The following is a 20189-nucleotide window of genomic DNA, read 5'->3' as shown; positions in this document are numbered from 1 at the left end:
GTGGCGCTGGGCGGGGCCGCAGGTCGTGGCTGCAGGGCGGGCTGGGCGGGGCGGCGGGGCTGCGGGGCGGGTCCGCAGGGCGGGGCTGCGGGGCGGGGCTGTGCTGGGCGGGGCTGCGGGGCGGCGCTGCGGGGCGGGGCTGGGCTGCAGGGCGGGGTTGCGGGGCGGGGCTGCGGGGCGGGTCTGCAGGGCGGGGTTGCGGGGCGGGGCGGCGCTGGGCGGGGCTGCGGGGCAGGCTTCCCAGAAGGAGCGGCTTCTGCCCTCCTAAGGGCGGCCCACGACTGGGAGGGAGCGTTCTCAGAGCAGCAGGCATCCATCTGATGAGGGGCCTATGTTCAACTTTATTTAAAACATAAAAAAGCCTCTTGTAATGCAAGAAAACCAACAACCTCATCTTGGAAACTGGGGAAGCACTTTACACAGCCATTTTTGTAAAGAAGATACACCGGTGCTGTAAGCCTGTGGGGGGAAAATGTTCAACATTATTACTCACTACAGAAAGAAGATGAGACCCATCTTAGGTGGGAAGGCCACGCGGCCTCTAGGAAGGAAGACAGAAGCGGTGATGCACTGGATGGAGATGGGATGGGACGGTGGGGGGGAGGAGAGGGGGGAGAGGGGTGTGCGGGGGGGGGGGGGGAAGAGCCATTGTGGGAGACAGCACGTCAGCTCCTCACTTCCTGAAACATTTCAACACCCAGCGGCGGCCTGGCCATTCTACAACCACCTAACCCCACAAAGCCTACTTACAAATTCTGGCCGCTACTCTATTGATAGCAGCTGAAACCCCCAGGTGTCCAGTCACGGTGGGCCAGCCACAACCCCGCAGCACTAAGCGGGAAATAGCAGTCAGTCCACCCCTCACCGTGGTCCAAAGCAAAGGAGATGAGTGAAGAAGACAGACAGGAGTGCACACTGGGTGACACTGTACAAAAAGAAATGCCCGGCCTCAGGTAGCTGTAGCCCCTCTGTACGTCACCTTTAGAGTAACAGTAAACTTTCCTGTTCAGAAAAAGAGTATAGACTGATTCCATTTACATGAGTTCTAGAAAGCGCTCTGGGGGCAGGGAGCAAGGAGAAGCAAGGAGCAGAAGGAAGTTCAGGTGTGTGTCATACACGCTGTCTTAATGGTGGCGACGTGTTTACAGGTACAAACACAGCAACTCTCACCAAGCTGCACAATTCTGTGTCACTTTTGCCCCAATAAGAAAAAGCGATGGATTGAGGGCATCCTTGCCAATAGCCCTACCAAAGGGTGATGACCAAAAATGAGGACTTTAAACACAGCGACAAAGACCTTGGTGCTTGACCTCTGTTCACAGGCCTCTCCCTGGCTTCCTTATCAGTGAGAACCAGTTCCTCACTGGAGACTGAAGGGAACAAACCCAGCCTTCCACATCTCTCCTCCCTCTTCCTCCCTTTTGCTCACCCACTCTGCTCTAGATCCTTCCTTTCCACCCTAGGAGCAAACCCAGGACTGTCAGGTCTACACCAACTGTCCCCTGGACTGAATTCTCCCAGCTGGCTCCTTGGAATGCCTCAGCTCCCATGTCATCCGACTTCCTGCGTGGACCTGGCTGGCTGTCACTCACCTGACTTCCTGCGTGGACCTGTCTGTCACTCACCTGACTTCCTGCGTGGACCAGGCTGTCTGACGCGACCCTCAGGCCCAGGACTGGAATGTGTTCTGGTGGAATGTGTGTGCTTTCACTGTGTGCTTCCTTTGCTTTGGGCTGGTTGTTCCCTTAACCGCAGGAGAGGAACGAACAAGTGTGTTTGATCATCCTTGATCCCTGGGACTCAGAGCAGCGCCAGAGATGCAGAAGGACCTCATGAAGAAACAGCAAGAGAGGTCCACACACACCTGCCACCTGCATACAGCATTCTCCACAGCCCACTAACTGTGCACAACCATCCAAAACACCCGCCAATAGATCACAGCATACCACATGCACCTGTTAATTGCACAGTGTTCAATAAACACCTACTATGGTATATTATTAGAATCCTCTGCACTTACACCTGTTTAGTGCATGAGAAAAGCTCAGTAAGCACTCATCCACTGCACAAAAAAATCACTTTAACCTGCCAACGGCTTAGACAGACCTTAATAAATACCTATTGCTTACATGCATGGACATTAACAGTTATCAGGAAATAGCATAGAGACCTTAATATACACCTATTAGCCGTACACAGACCTTACAAATACTAGTTTATTGTACAGAAATCCTAACACCCTCTAGCCGCATAGAGAGCCCGCCGCATGCACCTGTTACCTGCTGGTGGCCTGATAAGGCCTGTCAAGGCTCGACAGTGCTACAGTGCTAAGTACCCTGCAAGCACACCAGCCAGCTTGCAGGATGGCCCTGCAGGATCCGAGAAGCCTTTGGAAGGGCTGCTCCTGCTCACTCCTTGATCTGCTCCTCACAAGAACACATGCACACCCCTCTGGATGCTTTTCCAGAACTGCCTTCCAGAAGTGACATCTCGGGTGCTCAGGGTGGTGGTGGTAAGAGAGGAGGAAGATGAGGAAGAGGAAAAGGAGAGAAAGGGGGATGAAGAGGAAGACGAGGATGAGGAGGAGGAGAAGAAGGAGGACTAAGAGGAAAGGGAGGAGGAGGAAGATGAGGATGATGAGAAGGAAAAGAAAAAGGAAGAAGAAGAGGAAGAAGAAGAGGAGGAGGAGGCAGCAAAGAAGAAAAGGAAAGTAGATACCCCTTTTTCTCTTATGTAATGGGGCTGCCGTGACGGCCTGGGGTGGAAGGCTCTGTCTGGCAGGGAGAGGCTGGGAAACAAGCTGGAGGCCAGCCGGAACAGTCCGGAGAAGGCCTGTCCTTCCTGCAGCCCCTCCCTTCCCAGTCCTGCTCCTGCAGAAGCCCTTCCTTGGCCGGCAGGTGCAGGACAGCATGACGAGGCCACGTGTGCCCTGCTCCCAGGGTCAGAACAGCGGAGAAGACAAGGCGCCAGCCTCTTTTTCTTAACGGATGTTGCGACCTGAGCGCTGGGGGAGCAACGCCACAATCAACAGCTCCTCGCCAACACCTGTGATGCTGAGCAGGGAGGCGGGTGTGGCGGGGCACGGGTTCAAGCTGCCGCGTGGGCAGGTGTGCACACCCTGAGCCCTGCGTCCAACTCCCGAAGGGCCTCGCTGGGTGGAGGGAGACGCCGGGGAGCCTCTGACCTGAAGCCCGAGCGACCGAGGCCAGCAGCCACGCCTTCAGCACGGTGCCCCAGCGGGACGCTGGCCTGGCCTGGGCCTCCATTTCCAGGAGTTAGATTCTAAAGCCAGTGCACGACGGTGCTGATGAACAGAGCACTCGCGATCACAGCATGCTGGGCACCCGTCTCGTGGGGCTCCTCACAGCCTGGTGGGGCTGTGCGGGCTCACGGGCCGGCCGGGCGGGGGGCAGGGCGGTGGGAGGGCGGCAGATGGGTGCAGAGAGGGTCCCTGCAGCTGCTGTGAGTGAACACTGATCCACACACCCACGGTTCTACGCCCCACGGCGGCCGGGCCGGGCCAGGTGGGACTAAGTGGTTTATACGGTAGCCCTTCTCTCCCCGCCCCTTCCTTCCCTCGTCTAGGACTTGAGTTCAGGGCCCGGGCACTGCCCCTGAGCTTTGTGCTCAGGGCTGGTGCTCTCCCACTTGAGCCACAGCTCTACATTCTGGCCTTTAAGTGGCTCATTGGGCGTAAGAATCTCATGGGCTTTCCTGCTCAGGCTGGCTTTGAACTGTGATCCTCAGTTCTCTGCCTCCTGAGCAGTTACAGTAGTGACAGGCGTGAGCCACTGGCTTTACACCCCTTTTATATACTAGCCGATGAACATTCAGCCCTCCCGGCACAGCCAGTTCCTGCTAGAGACTCCCACAGTCTGCCCTGGGCTCGTCTCTGGAAAGCCTTGGAGCTGGGAAGCGCCTCTCCCTGGGGACAGACCCTCCGCCCCCTCCCTCCCCTCCTGGGCCCCCCCCCCCCCGCCCGAGCTCCCGCTGAGCTGCCCAGCCCCTCCCTCCGCCATCTGCCCCCTCACCAGAGATGATGGAGTCGTTCAGCGCCTCTTCATCCTGATACAGGAGCAAGTCGTCCTTGAGCTCGGCGCTCAGGAGCAGGTTCTCCTTGTTCTCCTCCGACTCCTTGGCCACCACCCACTTGCCCTCGGCCGCGCCGCCGTCGCAGCTCCACGCCTCCTCCCGCTCCTTGCCCCGCTCCATGCTGGACGCTCTGGACAGGCGGACGTCCACCCGCTTCTTGGGAGACCCTCTGTTCTCCCGGCCCTGGAAACTAAAGCAGAAAGACAGCGCCGGCGACGCTCACCCACCGCGCTGACACGGGGCCTAACACGGGGACACAGGCGGCCCTGGCTTCCGGGACGGCGTTCCGGGGTCCGATGGCCACAGGGCCACGTGCCCAGGACACAGGGCTGGGAAGAGCACAGAAGACACGTGCGGGGAGCGTGGCAACAGCAAGGCGCAGACCGCGAGCATCCACCCACGGGGGGGGGGGGGGCGTTCACTCCGGCGCTCTGTGACCCGCCGCCTCCACCAACCCCGCTTCCCTTGAGGAGCCGAAAGCCACCAAGCCGGCCGCCTCCTGCCTGCCTCCGGCACTCAGGGCCACTGGGGGCGTGGGGAAGGAGCGGCCTTCACCCCGTCTTCAGGTGGCCCTCACTTCTTGAGGGGGTTCTTATACAGCACCCTCCTGTCCCGTCCTCTTGGGACACGGGGACCAAGAGATCGAGTCCGGATGACAATGCAGACGGCTTGTGCAGAAATGACGAGAGTTTCCCATCGAGGGTGAGAACCACAGAAGATGGCGGAACCTTGCCCAGCGTGCGGGGTGACCACAGGGGCACAGGGCCTGGGGGGCGATGGCCCCGTGAGGGCGGAGCGTGCGGGGTGACCACAGGGGCACAGGGCCTGGGGGGCGATGGCCCCGTGAGGGCGGAGCGTGCGGGGTGACCACAGGGGCACAGGGCCTGGGGGGCGATGGCCCCGTGAGGGCGGAGCGTGCGGGGTGACCACACGGGCGCAGGGCCTGGGGGCGGAGCGTGCGGGGTGACCACAGGGGCGCAGGGCCTGGGGGGCGATGGCCCCGTGAGGGCGGAGCGTGCGGGGTGACCACACGGGCGCAGGGCCTGGGGGCGGAGCGTGCGGGGTGACCACAGGGGCGCAGGGCCTGGGGGCGGAGCGTGCGGGGTGACCACACAGGCGCAGGGCCTGGGGGCGGAGCGTGCGGGGTGACCACACGGGCGCAGGGCCTGGGGGCGGAGCGTGCGGGGTGACCACACGGCACAGGGCCTGGGGGCGGAGCGTGCGGGGTGACCACACGGGCACAGGGCCTGGGGGCGGAGCGTGCGGGGTGACCACACGGGCGCAGGGTCTGGGGGGCGATGGCCCCGTGAGGGCGGAACGTGCGGGGTGACCACACGGGCGCAGGGCCTGGGGGCGGAGCGTGCGGGGTGACCACAGGGGCGCAGGGCCTGGGGGCGGAGCGTGCGGGGTGACCACACGGGCGCAGGGCCTGGGGGCGGAGCGTGCGGGGTGACCACACGGGCGCAGGGCCTGGGGGCGGAGCGTGCAGGGGTGACCACACGGGCGCAGGGCCTGGGGGGCGATGGCCCTGTGAGGGCGGAGCGTGCGGGGTGACCACACGGGCGCAGGGCCTGGGGGCGGAGCGTGCGGGGTGACCACACGGGCGCAGGGCCTGGGGGCGGAGCGTGCGGGGTGACCACACGGGCGCAGGGCCTGGGGGCGGAGCGTGCAGGGTGACCACACGGGCGCAGGGCCTGGGGGCGGAGCGTGCAGGGGTGACCACACGGGCGCAGGGCCTGGGGGGCAATGGCCCTGTGAGGGCGGAGCGTGCGGGGTGACCACAGGGGCACAGGGCCTGGGGGGCGATGGCCCCGTGAGGGCGGAGCGTGCGGGGTGACCACACGGCACAGGGCCTGGGGGCGGAGCGTGCGGGGTGACCACACGGGCACAGGGCCTGGGGGCGGAGCGTGCGGGGTGACCACACGGGCGCAGGGTCTGGGGGGCGATGGCCCCGTGAGGGCGGAACGTGCGGGGTGACCACACGGGCGCAGGGCCTGGGGGCGGAGCGTGCGGGGTGACCACAGGGGCGCAGGGCCTGGGGGCGGAGCGTGCGGGGTGACCACACGGGCGCAGGGCCTGGGGGCGGAGCGTGCGGGGTGACCACACGGGCGCAGGGCCTGGGGGCGGAGCGTGCAGGGTGACCACACGGGCGCAGGGCCTGGGGCGGAGCGTGCGGGGTGACCACACGGGCGCTGGGTCTGGGGACGGAGCGTGCGGGGTGACCACACGGGCGCTGGGTCTGGGGGCGGCGCTGGGCCCCCCTGAGGGCAGAGCCTCACCTGTCCTGTCGGTGCTTTGTGGCCAGTGCCCGGTGCAGCTCCTCGATCACGCGGCTGGGGGGTAGCGGCCGGTGGACGGTGGTGAGGTGCGGGATCCGGTGGGGGTAGACAGCTGTCCCCGGAGGGGGGGCTCGGCGCTCTTCATGCCGGGGCCTTGGAAGAGTGCAGCTTGGCCTGGGGTGCGTTGGGGGGGGGGACAACAGAGACGTCGTGGGTCGTGCTCATGTGTCATGCGGGGACCAAGGCGTGCTGAGGGGCCAGAGCCCACGGCAAAGCACAGGACGCGCGTCCCGCACCCATGGCCAGGCCCCAACCCGAGCCGGGCCCTCGCAGGGCCGGCCACGTCCTGCTCTTGGAGCAGCGGGTAGGACAGCCCGTCGCCGCTCCTCCGTTTGTGGGGGCAGCGTCCTGGGGGCTGGGCCCCGGGACACTAGCGGACAAGGCTGCTCGTTTGCTTGGCAGAAGCATCTCCTGAGTTTTACAGCCCACCTTCGCCTGGACGGCCGCCAGGACCCCCGCCGCCCCTTCGTTCCTTCAAGCTCACCTCCGCCTCTCCCCACCCCCGGGGCCGGGCAGCATGAGCCAGGGGCTCCGCAGCGCCCGCAGCTCGGTGCCCAGGCCTCGGGGCTCCGCAGGGGCGGCCCCTGCGCGTGACAGGAGACCCCGGCTTCACCAGAGTCCACCCCTCGCCAGCCAGCGCTCTGCCTCACCTGGGAGGAGAGCGGGAAGCACCGCCATTTGACACACGGGAAAACGAGGCAACGTGGTGTGTGCACGGCTCTCCCGCAACGGCACCGGCCTCGCCGCCCCCAGGGCACCACCACCACCCCGGCCGGGGCGTGACGGGAGGCCCGGCTGCCCGCCGGACGCTTGGCCCTGGCACCCGAGGGCCCCCCGTTCCCACCTCTGACGAGAGGAAAGCGAGGCTCGGGGCAGGCGCAGGGCGGTGCTGCCGGGAGGCTCTCTGGGGGCCACGGGGCAAGCCTTCCACGGAGAGAGGGTGCTCCCCGTCCGTCCCCAGGGCCAGGCGGTGGCACACAGGGGAGTCGGGGCCCCGGGGGGTCCTGGGGAACCGAGGGGCAGGGCTGCAGTGTTCACGGGACAGCTTTCTGAAGTGACCGGAAAGGCGGCCCGTGAACCTTGACGCGGGTCACTCCCGACCCCAGGCCTGTCAGCGCTGCCTTCATCTTGGACTCGCAACCTCCGGAGCTGTGTGAAATCGTCCACAGCCCCCGGTCCGGGGCAGGGAGGTGCCCAGGTGGGGCAGGGGCGGGGCGGGCCGGGTACGAGGCTTCCTACGTCTCTGCTGCCATCTAGTGTTCACATGCGGAAGCATCTCTTCCCGGAGAGGCAGAGCTAGACCTGGGAGGGGAAGTCTCCAGGATTCCCGGCAGGAGGCGGCCCAGTTCGATCCACCGGCTAACCACGAGGGGGGGGGGGGTGCCCTGACTCCCGAGCTCCTCCCGCCCAGAGCAGCGCGGCACGCAGACGCACCTGTGACACTTTTTGTGAGTTTGCAGCTTCCCTTGGGGGGCGGGGTGGGCAGCCGTGGGGGGCTGGGGAGCTGGCCCGAGCATCTCTCCAGCGGTCGGAGAGGACAGTCCGGGGCATCGGTCCCCGCTAAGGCTTGCGAGAGCTCGTCAGCAGTGGGCGGGAGGCTGTCAGGGTCCGCTTCGTCCTCACTGGACGCAGATGGCATCTTGGCTGGTACAAAAGCAAAACAGGGCATTCAAAAATGTCCCCTCGGGGGCTGGGGATATAGCCTAGTGGCAAGAGTGCCTGCCTCGGATACACGAGGCCCTAGGTTCGATTCCCCAGCACCACATATACAGAAAACGGCCAGAAGCGGCGCTGTGGCTCAAGTGGCAGAGTGCTAGCCTTGAGCGGGAAGAAGCCAGGGACAGTGCTCAGGCCCTGAGTCCAAGGCCCAGGACTGGCCAAAAAAAAAAAAAAAAAAAATGTCCCCTCGGCCGCGGAGACCGGCGGCCGGGGCCGTGGCTGTGTTCAGAGGTGGAGAGAATTAGGGAGAAGGGAAGCACGGGCGACTCCCACATTTCTGTCCTTGTCCACATGCTGTCCAGCTGCCACCTGGAAAGCAGGGCCACCCTGGCAGGCTCTGGAGTTGGACACGGCAGGCTTAGGTTGCCCCCGCACCTCCTCTGTGACCTGGCTTAAGTGACCACACCTGTCTGGGCCTCCATTTCCTGTGTGTGACCATGTCCTAATGACCCTGCCAGCCCAGAGGAGGAGGAGGCGGGGCAGGAGGTGGGACTTCCGGGGCTCAGCTGCCCGGAGCCCTTGTCCCCTCTCCCCTGGCCTGCTCACCTGTGGGAGAAACGGAAGTCAGCAGATGGGCGGGCCATCCACCTGCTGCGCCTCCCTGTCCAGGGTGTCTCCCGGGAGACCAGGCACCCCTCACTCCTGGTCCCCGTGTCCCCTCTATGGGGAGGTGCCCAGGAAAAGCAGGACTGCACACACACAATTCCTAAGGGTGAAGACACCAGCTCCCTCCCTAGCGCCACAGGGCTAGTCCTCTGGGGGGCCAGTCTGCTGGGCTGGGATTCCTCCATCTCTGTGGTATCTGTGCTTGAACTGCGCTGTCCGTGGTGCTGAAAGTTCAGAGCCGCCAGGCGGAGCTGCTGCCACCCTCAGAGCTCCCAGCAAAACCTGAGAGGGACACCCCGCCCAGGCACCCAGGAGCTCTCTCTCTTGCTGTTCTCTGCGTTGAGTTCCAAGCACTCTGCCAGGACCTCTGCTACATCAAGCTCACGGCTGAGAGACCCCCTAACTTTTTTTTTGGTAATTTATTTATTAATTGAACACAAATTTAGTTGACAAGGTGTTGTGCAAAAAGGGTACAGTTACATAGTAGGGCAGTGTGCACATTTCTTGTGATATCTTACGCCCTGTTTTTCTTTCCCTTCCCTAGGTCAGGTAGACATATATACAATACCCAGTGTACCAAGAACATATACAGTAGCCACGTGGCTTACACCCAAGAAAATTTGCCAAGGGCTTTAAATGTAATGTCAACATTAGACAGTATGTCGACAGTAGTCTTATATGAACGTACATACATGCTGGGGTTCAGCTTTGGCCTTGAGGGGGAAGGGCAATGGATAGCGCTCCCGAGATGCAGCCCTTCCCCTGGGGGAATGCAGAAGCAGGCCACAATTCTCTGGGTCCGGCACCAGAAGAACTGGCTTTGCGAACAGCCCCCCAACTTTCTCGCCAGCCCATGTGCCCCCCATTCTCGTGGGCTTTTCGCCTCTGGGGTGATGCTATCCAAGTGACGTTAGCTCATGAGGGGGTCCTATGACAAGCTCACCAGCCTATCGCCAGCTCTCTGGTCGATCACCCCTTTTCTCGTCGCCCTCTACTATATCCGCTGCTAGCCCCTCCCTTATGAAATCAGATCTGCTCTTGAAGCGTCTCCGAGATCTGCGTACGCCTGGCTTTCTTCACGGGTAAGGAGGGAGGTAAAGCGATCTCGTACGGCCGCGTGCACCTGAGGTCTTTCCTGAGCCCCCCCCCACTCCACCCTGGCCTTACCTGCGGGTCGGGTGACCAGGGGAGAGGGTGAGAAAGGGAGCTGTTAGAAGCACAGCAGAGCCTGAATCCCCACGCCAGGGGAGGCGACCCGAGCCTGGCACATACATAGCTTTTGAGCTATTGTCTTCCACTGAGAGGTCAATTTTTGACCTTTATATGTTGAGTAATGGTTTGGTTTTAGTTACATACTGTTGGGTCGCTGCCCCAATCCTGTGGAAAATACCATTTGACAAGCAGTTTTTGGTTTCACAGACCTGGTCTGCACTGTCTCTCTGTCACCCCTTCTTAACAGTCATATATCAGGGAGATCATGCCCCTTTGTTTTCTGAGTTCTAGGCTTGTCTCGCTCAACATTATCTGTTCAAGTTCTGACCATTTCCCTGCGAATAACAATATTTCACCATTCCTAATCGCTATGTAGTATTCCATTGTGTATAGGTACCATATTTTTTGGATCCATTCATCTGTGGAGGGGCATCTGGGTTGTTTCCATATTTTGGCTATTGTGAATTGTGCAGCCATAAACATGGAAGTACAAATGTCTTTTTGATATCTTGGGACCTGCTGTTCAGGATAGGTGCCTAGGAGTGGTATGGCTGGGTCATAGGGTAGGTCTATATTGAGCTTTTTGAGAAATCTCCATACTGTTCTCCAAAGTGGTTGTACTAATTTGCACTCCCACCAACAATGGAGAAGGGTTCCTCTTTCCCCGCACCCCCTCCAGCATTTGTTGTTGCCTGAGTTCAGCGTATAGGCCATTCTAACTGGAGTGAGGTGGTGTCTCAGGGTTGTTTTTATTTGCATTTCCTTTACTACCAGGGATGTTGAACATTTCCTCATGTTTCTTTGCCATTTTTATTTCTTCTCTTGTGAAAACTCTCTTTAGCTCCTTTGCCCATTTCCTAATTGGTTTATTGGGCTTGGAGGGGCTTAGTTTTTTGAGTTCTCAGTAGATGACAGATATTAGGCCTTTGTCTGTTGCTGTGCTGGTAAAGATCCTTTCCCATATCGTTGGCTGTCTTTCTATTTTGGTGGCTATGTCCTTAGCTGTGCAGAAACTTTTTAATTTGTAGTAGTCCCATTTGTCGAGTCTCTCCCCTATTTGTTGTGCCCCTGGTACTCTATTCAGGAAGTTCCTTCCTGTGCCTATAAGTTCTAGCGTCTTTCCTACTCTGTTCATCAGTAGTTTCAAGGATTCAGGTCTGATATTGAGGTCCTTGGTCCATTTGGAGTTGATCTTGGTGCATGGTGATAGGCTTGGGTCTACTTTGAGTTTTCTGCATATGGCTACCCAGTTCTCCCAGCACCAGTAGTTGAAGAGGCTATGTTTATTCCACTGTATGTCTTTAGCTCCTTTGTCAAATATCAGCTGACTGTAAGAGTGGGGTTTTATTTCTGGATCTTCAATTCTAATCCATTGGTCTTCCGGTCTGTTTTTATACCAATACCAGGCTGTTTTTGTTATGATGGCCCTATAGTAGAGCTTGAAGTCTGGTACTGTGATACCTCCTACACTGCTTTTTTTTGCCTAGAATTGCTTTGGCTGTTTTAGGTCTTTTGTTGTTCCATATAAATTTATGGGTTGCTTTCTCTATTTCAGTGAAGAATGTAACTGGGATTTTGACAGGGATTGCATTGAATTTGTATAACAATTTGGGCAATATGGCCATTTTCACTATACTGATTCTGCCTACCCATGAGCATGGGAGGTCTTTCCATCTCCTTGTGTCTTCTTTGATTTCCCTTATTAGATTTTTGTAGTTTTCATTAAATAGGTCCGTCACGTCATTGGTTAGGTTGATCCCTAGGTACTTTATTCTTTTTTTTTGGCTACTGTAAATGGAATTGTTTCCACAATTTCCTTTTCTGCTTGTACATTGCTGGTGTAGAGAAAATCTGCTGACTTTTGTGGATTGATTTTGTATCCTGCTACTTTGCCAAAATGGTTTATTAAGTGTAGGAGTTTGGGGACTGAGTTTTTTGAGACTCCCTAAACTTTCAGTGAACAAAATCACAGCTCTGGTTCATCTAGGCACTGAGCAGCAGTACAGTGGCCACGAACTCTTGTCCAGCATGGATTCTTCTAGAACCCACTCCAGACACTCACACACCTCCTACTATAACAGAAATGTATGAGACACACTCCTGTCGCATCCACCGTCTGCTGCGACTTCCTGCTTCTGCATGTACATGTAGTCATGTGACTTCCTGCCCTGGCTGCTTCCAAGTGAGAGGGTCATGTGACTGCGCCCCAATAGCTGCTGGGCAGACGGGCCACGTCCTCAGGGGAACTTGGTTCCAGCCAGTGTCTTCCCGGAGTTACGGGGATGAAGTCACGGGGACGGCTCAAGGGGCCTCTCCCCGGCCAGTCTGCAGCAACTGCCTCGGCCTCCTGACCTGCTCCCAGACCAGTGGCCTGGCCCTCCGCCTCCGGGGGCCTCCGTGTCCTCACCTGCACCCTGCCCCACGGGAGGGAGGCGGGTCTGAGGTGGCTTCCCGGACACTGGCGCGCCAGGCCCCGCGGGGAGGGGAAGCAGTGGTGGCACGTCCCCTCCACTGCTGCCATCCGGAGCGCAGGTCCTCTTCGTGAAACCACGGCAGCCCTGACCTCAAGGACAACTCCAACGAAGGGGATGTGAGTTAAAGAGACCACACGTAAGCGCCACAGCCTGACCTGCTCTTAGGGCCCCGTCTGGGCCCGGCACAGTGGGAACGGACAGGCCGCCTTTGCCCTGCGAGCCCTGGGCTCCCGAAGGGGCCGTGCCGAGGGACCTGGAGGAAAGGCTGACGGGGAGACACGAGAGCTGGGCTCAGGGACCCCAGGGCCTGGGTCACCACGGTGTCAGGCTGGGATCTACCTGCTGGACCAGGGCGCCGCGCAGGACTTCCCTGCACCGGCCCCGAGGCAGGCGCTTCCACAGCCGTTGCCCTCGGCACGCTGACGACTCTGGCCTGGGACATCCATTTCGCCATTTCTTCTGGATCACACCCCACTGTCCTAAACCCAACCAACACTCCCGACTCTGCTTTCGCAGTATTGCCTTGCTCCTTTGGACTGAAGCTCACCTGAGAGGATCAGGAGAGGCGACCTGCTGCGCCCCTTCCTGCCGCCCGCCGCCTGCCCTCCCTGCGTCGCCCGCGCTCCCTGCGTGGCCCTCCCTCCCTGCGTGGCCCGCCCTCCCTTCGTGGCCCGCCCTCCCTGCGTGGCCTGCACCCCCACAGAGCCTGCCTCCCCGCCCAGCGCAAACCTGCTCTCCAGTGCTCTCCTGTGGGCTTGGGGTGCCACACCCCTGCCACATCGCCTTCCTCATGGGCCCTCGCCCCGCACCTGCCTGAGGCACTGTTCCTCCTCCTTGACCCAGCCCTCCCTGTCCAGTCCTGGATCTGGTCCTTGGGCTTCAGAGCCCAGCCCAGCTCTAAGGAGCCTCAGGCACCCCTCTGAGCTCTGGCCTCGCTTCCGCCCCATGACAGCCCCTCATGGAGCCCCAACAAGCACGAGGAAGCCCACCCAGACCCACAGCAAGCCCTCCGCCAGCCTCCACCCAAATACAAACTACTGGCTGTCATGGGGGCCAAGTGCTGGTCTAACAGCTGTGGTCGGGGCTCAGCACAAAGTAAATCCCCCTCCCCCAAGTGAGATCCACAGGGCCCCATCGCCAGCCCTCCTCCCTCTCCGTGCTCCGCCTCGGCCCCTCCCCCCAATGCACGGACTCCTGTCAGCTGCTAGAAGCTCTTCTTGCCTACACTGATGGCTGACCCCATCAGCGGTGGCCGCTCACAACTCCCGCCTCCCACGCCTGCCTCCCTCCTCCTAGTCCAGAGCTCGGCAAACTCTTCCTGCACAGGGCCAGAAGGCAGTGCTTTCAGTGTGGATTCTAGGGTCACTGTGGGGATGGAAAACTCTAGAAAGCCTGGCCCACCCAGACAGCAAAATCCCTCCGGACCTGGGCGCCAACGTGGACCGGCGGCCGCCTGGTGCCTGCCCTCAGAGCCGCCGCCCAGAGCAGCTCCAGCAGGGGGCAGGGCCCACGGGGAGGCCGCAGGACAGGCTCCTGCTCTGGGTGGGAAGGTCGTTCGCCATCCAGAGCCAGGCCCGGGGTCGCCCCAGCTGGCCCGGCCGGAGTGTGGGCTGGGCTCTCACCCACGTCCTGCCGCCTGTGTGCTCCGTGGCTTGGGAGGGCGACTTCGCCCTTCTGTGCCAGTGCCGTTTGAAGCCACGGGCGGCCGGAGGACAGTGCGGTGCGTGTGCAGGTGCCCAGCAGACCCCGCTCTGGCGACCAGGCACCGCACGGGTGAGCGCCTGGGGGACCGCGCCGGCCCAGATTCCGTCCCAACCAACTCGGAACAGCCCAGGCCCACCCGAGAGCCACGGGGAGGGAAGGCGGCTCGGGGCGGGAGGGAAGGCGGCTCGGCGGGAGGGAAGGCCACCTGAAGAGCCAAGTAGAGGAGCCACCCCGCCTCCCGGCGGGGGACACCCCGCGTGCCCCCCCCCCCCCCCCCGGCGGATGCTGACCCCGCAGGGCTCCGGCTCAGCCCCACGCGGAGGCCCGGCCGCCACCCAGGCCAGGGGGTTCCGGCCCTCTCCAGCCACTCAGCGTCTCCAGCCAGTACCTCTGTCGTCCAAAGGGGCGTCCGGGGCCGGCGGCTCCTCCCGGGAGGCCTGGTCGGTCCCCGAGGGCGGGGGGCTTCCTGGCTGGGTGTCCTCCGAGGGGGGGCGCCTCCTGGGGGGCGGCGGAGGGTTCGCTCGGTGTGGGTCGGGAGCCGCCGTGGGGGCCACACTGCTTGCTCTCCGCATCTGCAAAGGGACGCGCCGTCAGCGCGCGCCGGGGCCTGGGGTGGCGCCACGCGCGCGTGCACACACCCTCCAGGTGTGTCCCGGGTGAGTGTGGTCACTGCGTCTGGGGCTCCCGGGCTCTGGGGTGCCCTTGTAACAGCAGCGGTGGCCCCGAGGGGCCCCGGGGATGGCCGCCAGCCCTTCGCTGCGCCCCCAGGCCCGCCGCCCTGCCCCTGCGCTTGGGCCCCCGCCCTGGCCCTGCCCTCCGCGCGTGGCCAGGCATGCGCGGGCAGAGGCGGCGCCCTGACGCTCACGGGCACCGGGGCCACAGCGGGGAGGCCGCTCGGGGAGCGAGGAACGTGCGGAGCGGGGCCAGGGCGGGCCAGCGCTGGCTGAGGCCGCGGGCCCCGGCCGCCACCGGCCCCGAGGTGCCGCACCCTCCACGGGCCCCTCGTCACCCACAAAACAAACGCTCCCGGAGGCGAGGCCCGCGGCTCTCAGCAGCCCCACTTCCCTCCTGCGCCTCCGCTCCCCGTCCTCCCCTCCGTGCTCCTCCATCTCTTCGAGGGAGAGCGACCAAGTCAGCCCCGGCGGAGGCCAGGGGCCCGTGGCTGCGCGCGGCCAGCCCAGCGGCCTCGGTGAGGATGCCGGTGGCTCTTCCCACCAAGGGGGGGGGGGTGACACGCGTTCTGGACGTGGAGGCCTCTCCTCCTATCGCTTTACTTTATACAAATAAAAACGGAAAGCTTAGCCCGGCACCAGTGGCTCGTGCCTACGATCCCAGCTACTCAGGAGTCTGAGATCTGAGGACAGTGGTTCAGAGCCAGACCAGGTTGGAAAGTCTGTGAGACTCTCATTCTCCAATCAACCACCAAAAAGCTGGACGTGGAGCTGTGGCTCAAGTGGTCTGAGCACAAAAGCTCAGGGACCGTGCCCAGGCCCCGAGTTCAAGCCCAGGGCAAGCAAAGCAAAACAAGACAAAGTAAAGCCTGCGCGCTTTAAGAGGGGTTCTTGGGCCGGAGGTCAGAGGCGGTGGGTCCTGAACCACGGTGGACTCCTGGCTGAGATCACCCAGACATGGAGGCAGAGACCCAAGGGACTTGCTGAGCAGCAAGGTCAGAGGTCACCAGCACCAAGGGAGCTTCGCAGCCCTGGACGGCCTTCCTCTCTCCCCTGCAGCTTTCTCTACGCAAAGCAGCACAGAACACAGCGTGATCACCCTCGATCCAGGGCCCTGATGCTGTCTGTGTCCAGTGGCCTGGGAATTACAGGGCTCCGGGGGGAATCTGACAATACCATCGCGTGTGCACTTGACGGCTGGGGCTGTGTGTGCGAATGTGCACGCATGCGTGGCACGGGTCATACGCCTGCTTCCCTGCGCTTGTGCGCATGCCCGTGGCTGCTCTGTGAGCAGAAGTCACAGCCTCAAAGGAAGATGCGAACCAGCACGGCCAGGGCCAGTGCGTGTGTGTCAAACCGCCAAGGGAGTGCACCGGGCCCTTCCACGCCCAGTGTGAGGCAGGCGCGGCCACTGCCCTGCCTCAGAAAGGGCTGGGGTGCAGGTACTCGCGCCCCATCCCCACGAGGACGACAGGGTCAGAAGGAAGCAGAAGGTCGGCGTCTCGAGCTGTAGCGAGCGAGGCTGATGTGCACGTGCAGGCCTACAGCTCCTCCCCCCATCTCCCCCACCGCAGCCCCCCCCCACGCCGTCTGCAGCCCGGGGCTCCGTGCTCTGCTCAGAGCGCCGGCCCAGAACCCAGAATCCTGCTCAGCGCCTGCAGTCCCAAAATAGCCCCGTGGCATGGCTGTTGCTAAGAAACGGGGCGAGGCGGGGGGGGGGGGGATAGGAGCTCACGCCCTGCTCCGCCCACGGCCTGGCCCCCTGACCTCCCTCACGCCAGGACTCCATCCTGTCCTCCCGCTCCTGACTGCCGCCGAGCCGGGCACAGCGCAGCTGACAGAGGGACTGCCACAGACGCGGCAGGGAGCGCGTAAACACACACACACACAGGGGCATATATACACACGTGCACACAAACACCACGCACACGGACACTCGTGCAAAGATGCACAAGCACACACATGCACAGATACGCGTGCACCTGGACACACGAACACAGTAGAAATGCACGTGTGTGTACCACACGCTCAGAGTTCCCCAGACCCAGCCTCCGGTGTTGCAGACACGTGGAATCCCAACGATCCAATCCCTATCCAGTCCCTGGGAACCGTGTGGTATGCAGGTGATCAGCCATGGCGCCAGGACAGGGCCTCGGCCTTTTATACTCAATGCCAAGAGGACACAGTCCTCCAGTCATTTAAGAAAATGCCCCCGAGTGTGCCCGAGAGAAGGGGGCGTTTCCTCAGGACCCCTGGAAGGAGGGCCTTGCAGGGCGCTGTCCCCACTCACAGAGGAGCGCCAGGGACCTGTGGGGAGGGGATGTGGACGGGGACTCCGCTCTCCTTGGTCCTAGATGTCAGGAAGGAGGCTGGACAGAGCAGAGGGGACTGAACGGGCAAAGGCCTCCAGGACCTGTGCAGTGGGAGGCCCTGGCCACAGGGGGGCACCCACAGCCGGAGATTGGCTCCCCCACGTTGGGAGGAGGAAGTGGTGGAGTCTGATTCCTTACCCCAAGCCCAGGGAGACCGGCACCCGTGGGGTTTGCCCACACCCACCAGAAAGGAGACGGCTCTCCTTCCAGTGCTCCCAAGTGAGCTAGGCCAGGCAGGGCCTGACCCGGAGCACAATGGCTCGGTTGGAAAGGAAGTTACACACACACACACACACACGCGTGCGCGCACAGCTCATCAGGACAGGACAGCACACAGGCATCCACAGGCAGAGCCCCTCTCCCCGGGGGGAGTCCAGGGCCCTTTCCCTCCCCATGTGGCCCCGTGGCTCATGGCACACCTCCAGCCCCATTTCTCCTGGCTGCGCGGCTGGGTCCACCACCCCATGAAGGAAACTCAGCCACCCTGGCCAGTACTGCTAGGGGTCAGCAAAGTGACCCCAGGGGCCACATGCTCCTTTCCTGTCCTTGGGTGAGGTGCGGCTTCACACTCATCTGTGGGACGCGCTGAGATTAGCATCCCACAGCTATGCGCTCCAGGACAAGAATATCACCGGTACCCTCGGCAGCCAGCACGGCCCTGGCTTGCAAGGAAACGAACGCAGCCTCAGGTAAGAAGTGCGTGCACCGCTCGGAGGGATGGTACTGCCCGGGCTTCCGTCCACAGCTAAGAGAGAGTAAGAGACCCAGAGACGGAGAGAGACAGAGAGAAGAAGACAGAAGAAGGAAGAGCAAGGAGGAAACGGAGGAAAGAGGATGAGAAGGGGAAAGAAGAAGAGAAGAAAGGAGGGGAGAGGAGGGGAGGGGAAAGCAGAGGAGGGGAGGGGAGGGCAGGGAAGGGCAGGGGCACTGGCAAAAGGCTGTCTGGGCCCCCAAGCCAGTCTCCCATCTGTTGCATGTGACCTGAGGACTTCACATCTTTAAAGGGGGGAAAACATCAAAAGAAACCCAAAGCTTCACAACTCCTGGCGGTGACTTGGGATGGAATTTCTGCACCCATCAAGTTTTACTGGCGCGTGGCAGGGTGCACGTGCTCTGAGAGGTGAGGACCGGCCGTCCAGCCCCCGCCACGGCCACGGGCACCGACACCCCCCATCCCGGAAGCCCCAGGTGGAAACTCACCCTGCTCCATCATCTCCATCAGCCCCTGCTTGATGAGCTCCTCTCGGCCCTGCCTGCCGGCCATCTTCTTCTCCAGAGCTGCACGGCACACAGATGTCTGGGTGAGTCGGGGCAGAGGCGACGGTGACCCCGACAGGCAGAGGGGGAGGCAGGGTCCTGACGATGTGGGATCTCCCCATCCTGGAGGCCACACTGGACACAGGCCGTCCCTGAGCTGACTCGGGGGCCTCCCAGGAACCCAAGGGTGCAGCCGGGCTTGCTGTGCCCTGAGGAACTGGGAACTACCCACCCCGCCCAGACACCCACCAGGAGAGACAAGCTGGAGGAACTGAAGCAGTGAAGCAAGGACTGCAGGGGGGGCTGTCCGGCAAGGCCCAGGGAGGCCGAGCCCCGCGTGTCAGTCACCTGAATGCTGAAGGCCCCCATCCCAACCCGGGCCACCCACAGGGCCAGGCCGCCCACCCACTCCTCCTCCTCCTTCCTGGCAGCCCCTGGGGCCTGGGGCTCTGTAGAGTGGGGCTGCAGGGGCCACAGAGGCGGCTGCCGGAAGGGGGCGCGTGCCAGGCCTGTCCCGGGGGCCCAGCACGGATTCCCGAGAGCAGGAAGCTCACGAATTGTTTCCAGCCACCGCTGTCAGGCCAGTGGCTTGGGGATGAGGCCATGTGTGGCTGAGCCGCTGGGGACTTCTGCTTAGGGACACGGAGTCCGGGGCTGTGAGCCGGGCCAGGTCCCCGCTGGGGACTTCTGCTTAGGGACACGGATTCCCGGGCTGTGAACTGGGCCAGCTCTCCACTGGGGACTTCTGCTTAGGGACACGGAGTCCGGGGCTGTGAGCCGGGCCAGGTCCCCGCTGGGGACTTACGCTTAGGGACACGGAGTCCGGGGCTGTGAGCCGGGCCAGCTCCCCGCTGCCTGCTGGCTGGCCTGGGTGAGCTGCCTCCCCTCTCTGAGCCTATTTCGTGTCCCTAGGGTGACAGGGCTGCGTGCCCACACTGAGCTCTTGGGAGGCGCACGGTTGCGCGGCCCTGCCCTGTCTGCAGACACTGCTGCGTGGCCTCCCATCCTGGTGACCTCATGCTGTCCACCCGGCCACGTGTTGGTGGCCACAGTGGATTCCGAGGAGGCAGGGGCAGTGGGACAACCCGGCCCTGCCCAGCTTCTCACAGAGCCGGGACTGGCAGGGTGTGAGGTACAGCCTGAGTGAGTGCCCACTGACTGGACCCTTTGGGGGGAAGTGCTGGGCCTGGCGTACCTAGAGCTTAGTTGCTAGAGAGGTGCCGAGACCATGCTGAGAGTCTCACCCTTCAGAATCACCCCAGGGTCCTCTAGGAGCCTCCAGCCAGTGGGGGTGAGGGCCATGGTGAGCTGTGGGCCGGGTGCTTGTTGCTAAGTACCACTCTTGAGCAAGCGTGTCAAGGCTCACTCTGGTGATGCTGTTAACAGGTCCTGGGTGGCTTGTGTGCATTCTGGGTGCTGCCAGCGCTGCCCACACCCAGCCAGGTGGAGGGCTGACTGGGCAGGGCTAAGCTGGAGAGCAGAGAGCAGAGCCTGTTCTGCAAGGCCAGGCTGCGGGGGGGGGGGGGTCTGGCCACCCAGCCAGAACACTCACCCGATGTCGTCTGCTTCAGCTTCTCGTTTTTCTTTTTCCTCCATTTCCAGGGTTTGAAGATGCGGCCTAGGGTGGCCAGCTTGCTGTTCCTCCTCACGGGGGGAGTTCGGCTCCCTGGGACCAGGTACTCGGAGCGCACTGGTGGCGTTTGCTCCATCTCATCTGCGAGGCGAGAGCGGAGGGACGGAGTC

General features: G+C 62.1%; 1 protein-coding gene across 1 annotated transcript in view; it reads right to left on the bottom strand.

Annotated features, from left to right (window-relative positions):
• Phactr3 (phosphatase and actin regulator 3) overlaps positions 1-20189 on the bottom strand; it is a 118161-nt gene that overhangs the window by 31311 nt on the left and 66661 nt on the right. Inside the window, 8 exon segments of the mRNA XM_048349682.1 lie at positions 4032-4282; positions 6372-6465; positions 6468-6545; positions 7866-8075; positions 14535-14637; positions 14639-14718; positions 18390-18467; positions 19999-20160. Of these exon segments, the coding sequence (XP_048205639.1) occupies positions 4032-4282; positions 6372-6465; positions 6468-6545; positions 7866-8075; positions 14535-14637; positions 14639-14718; positions 18390-18467; positions 19999-20160 (1056 nt within the window).

The sequence above is a fragment of the Perognathus longimembris genome, chromosome 6 (assembly GCF_023159225.1).
Source record: "Perognathus longimembris pacificus isolate PPM17 chromosome 6, ASM2315922v1, whole genome shotgun sequence".
Lineage (NCBI taxonomy): Eukaryota > Metazoa > Chordata > Mammalia > Rodentia > Heteromyidae > Perognathus > Perognathus longimembris.
The sequence above is the reverse complement of the archived record's forward strand: the minus strand, read 5'-3'. Positions and strand labels throughout refer to the sequence as shown.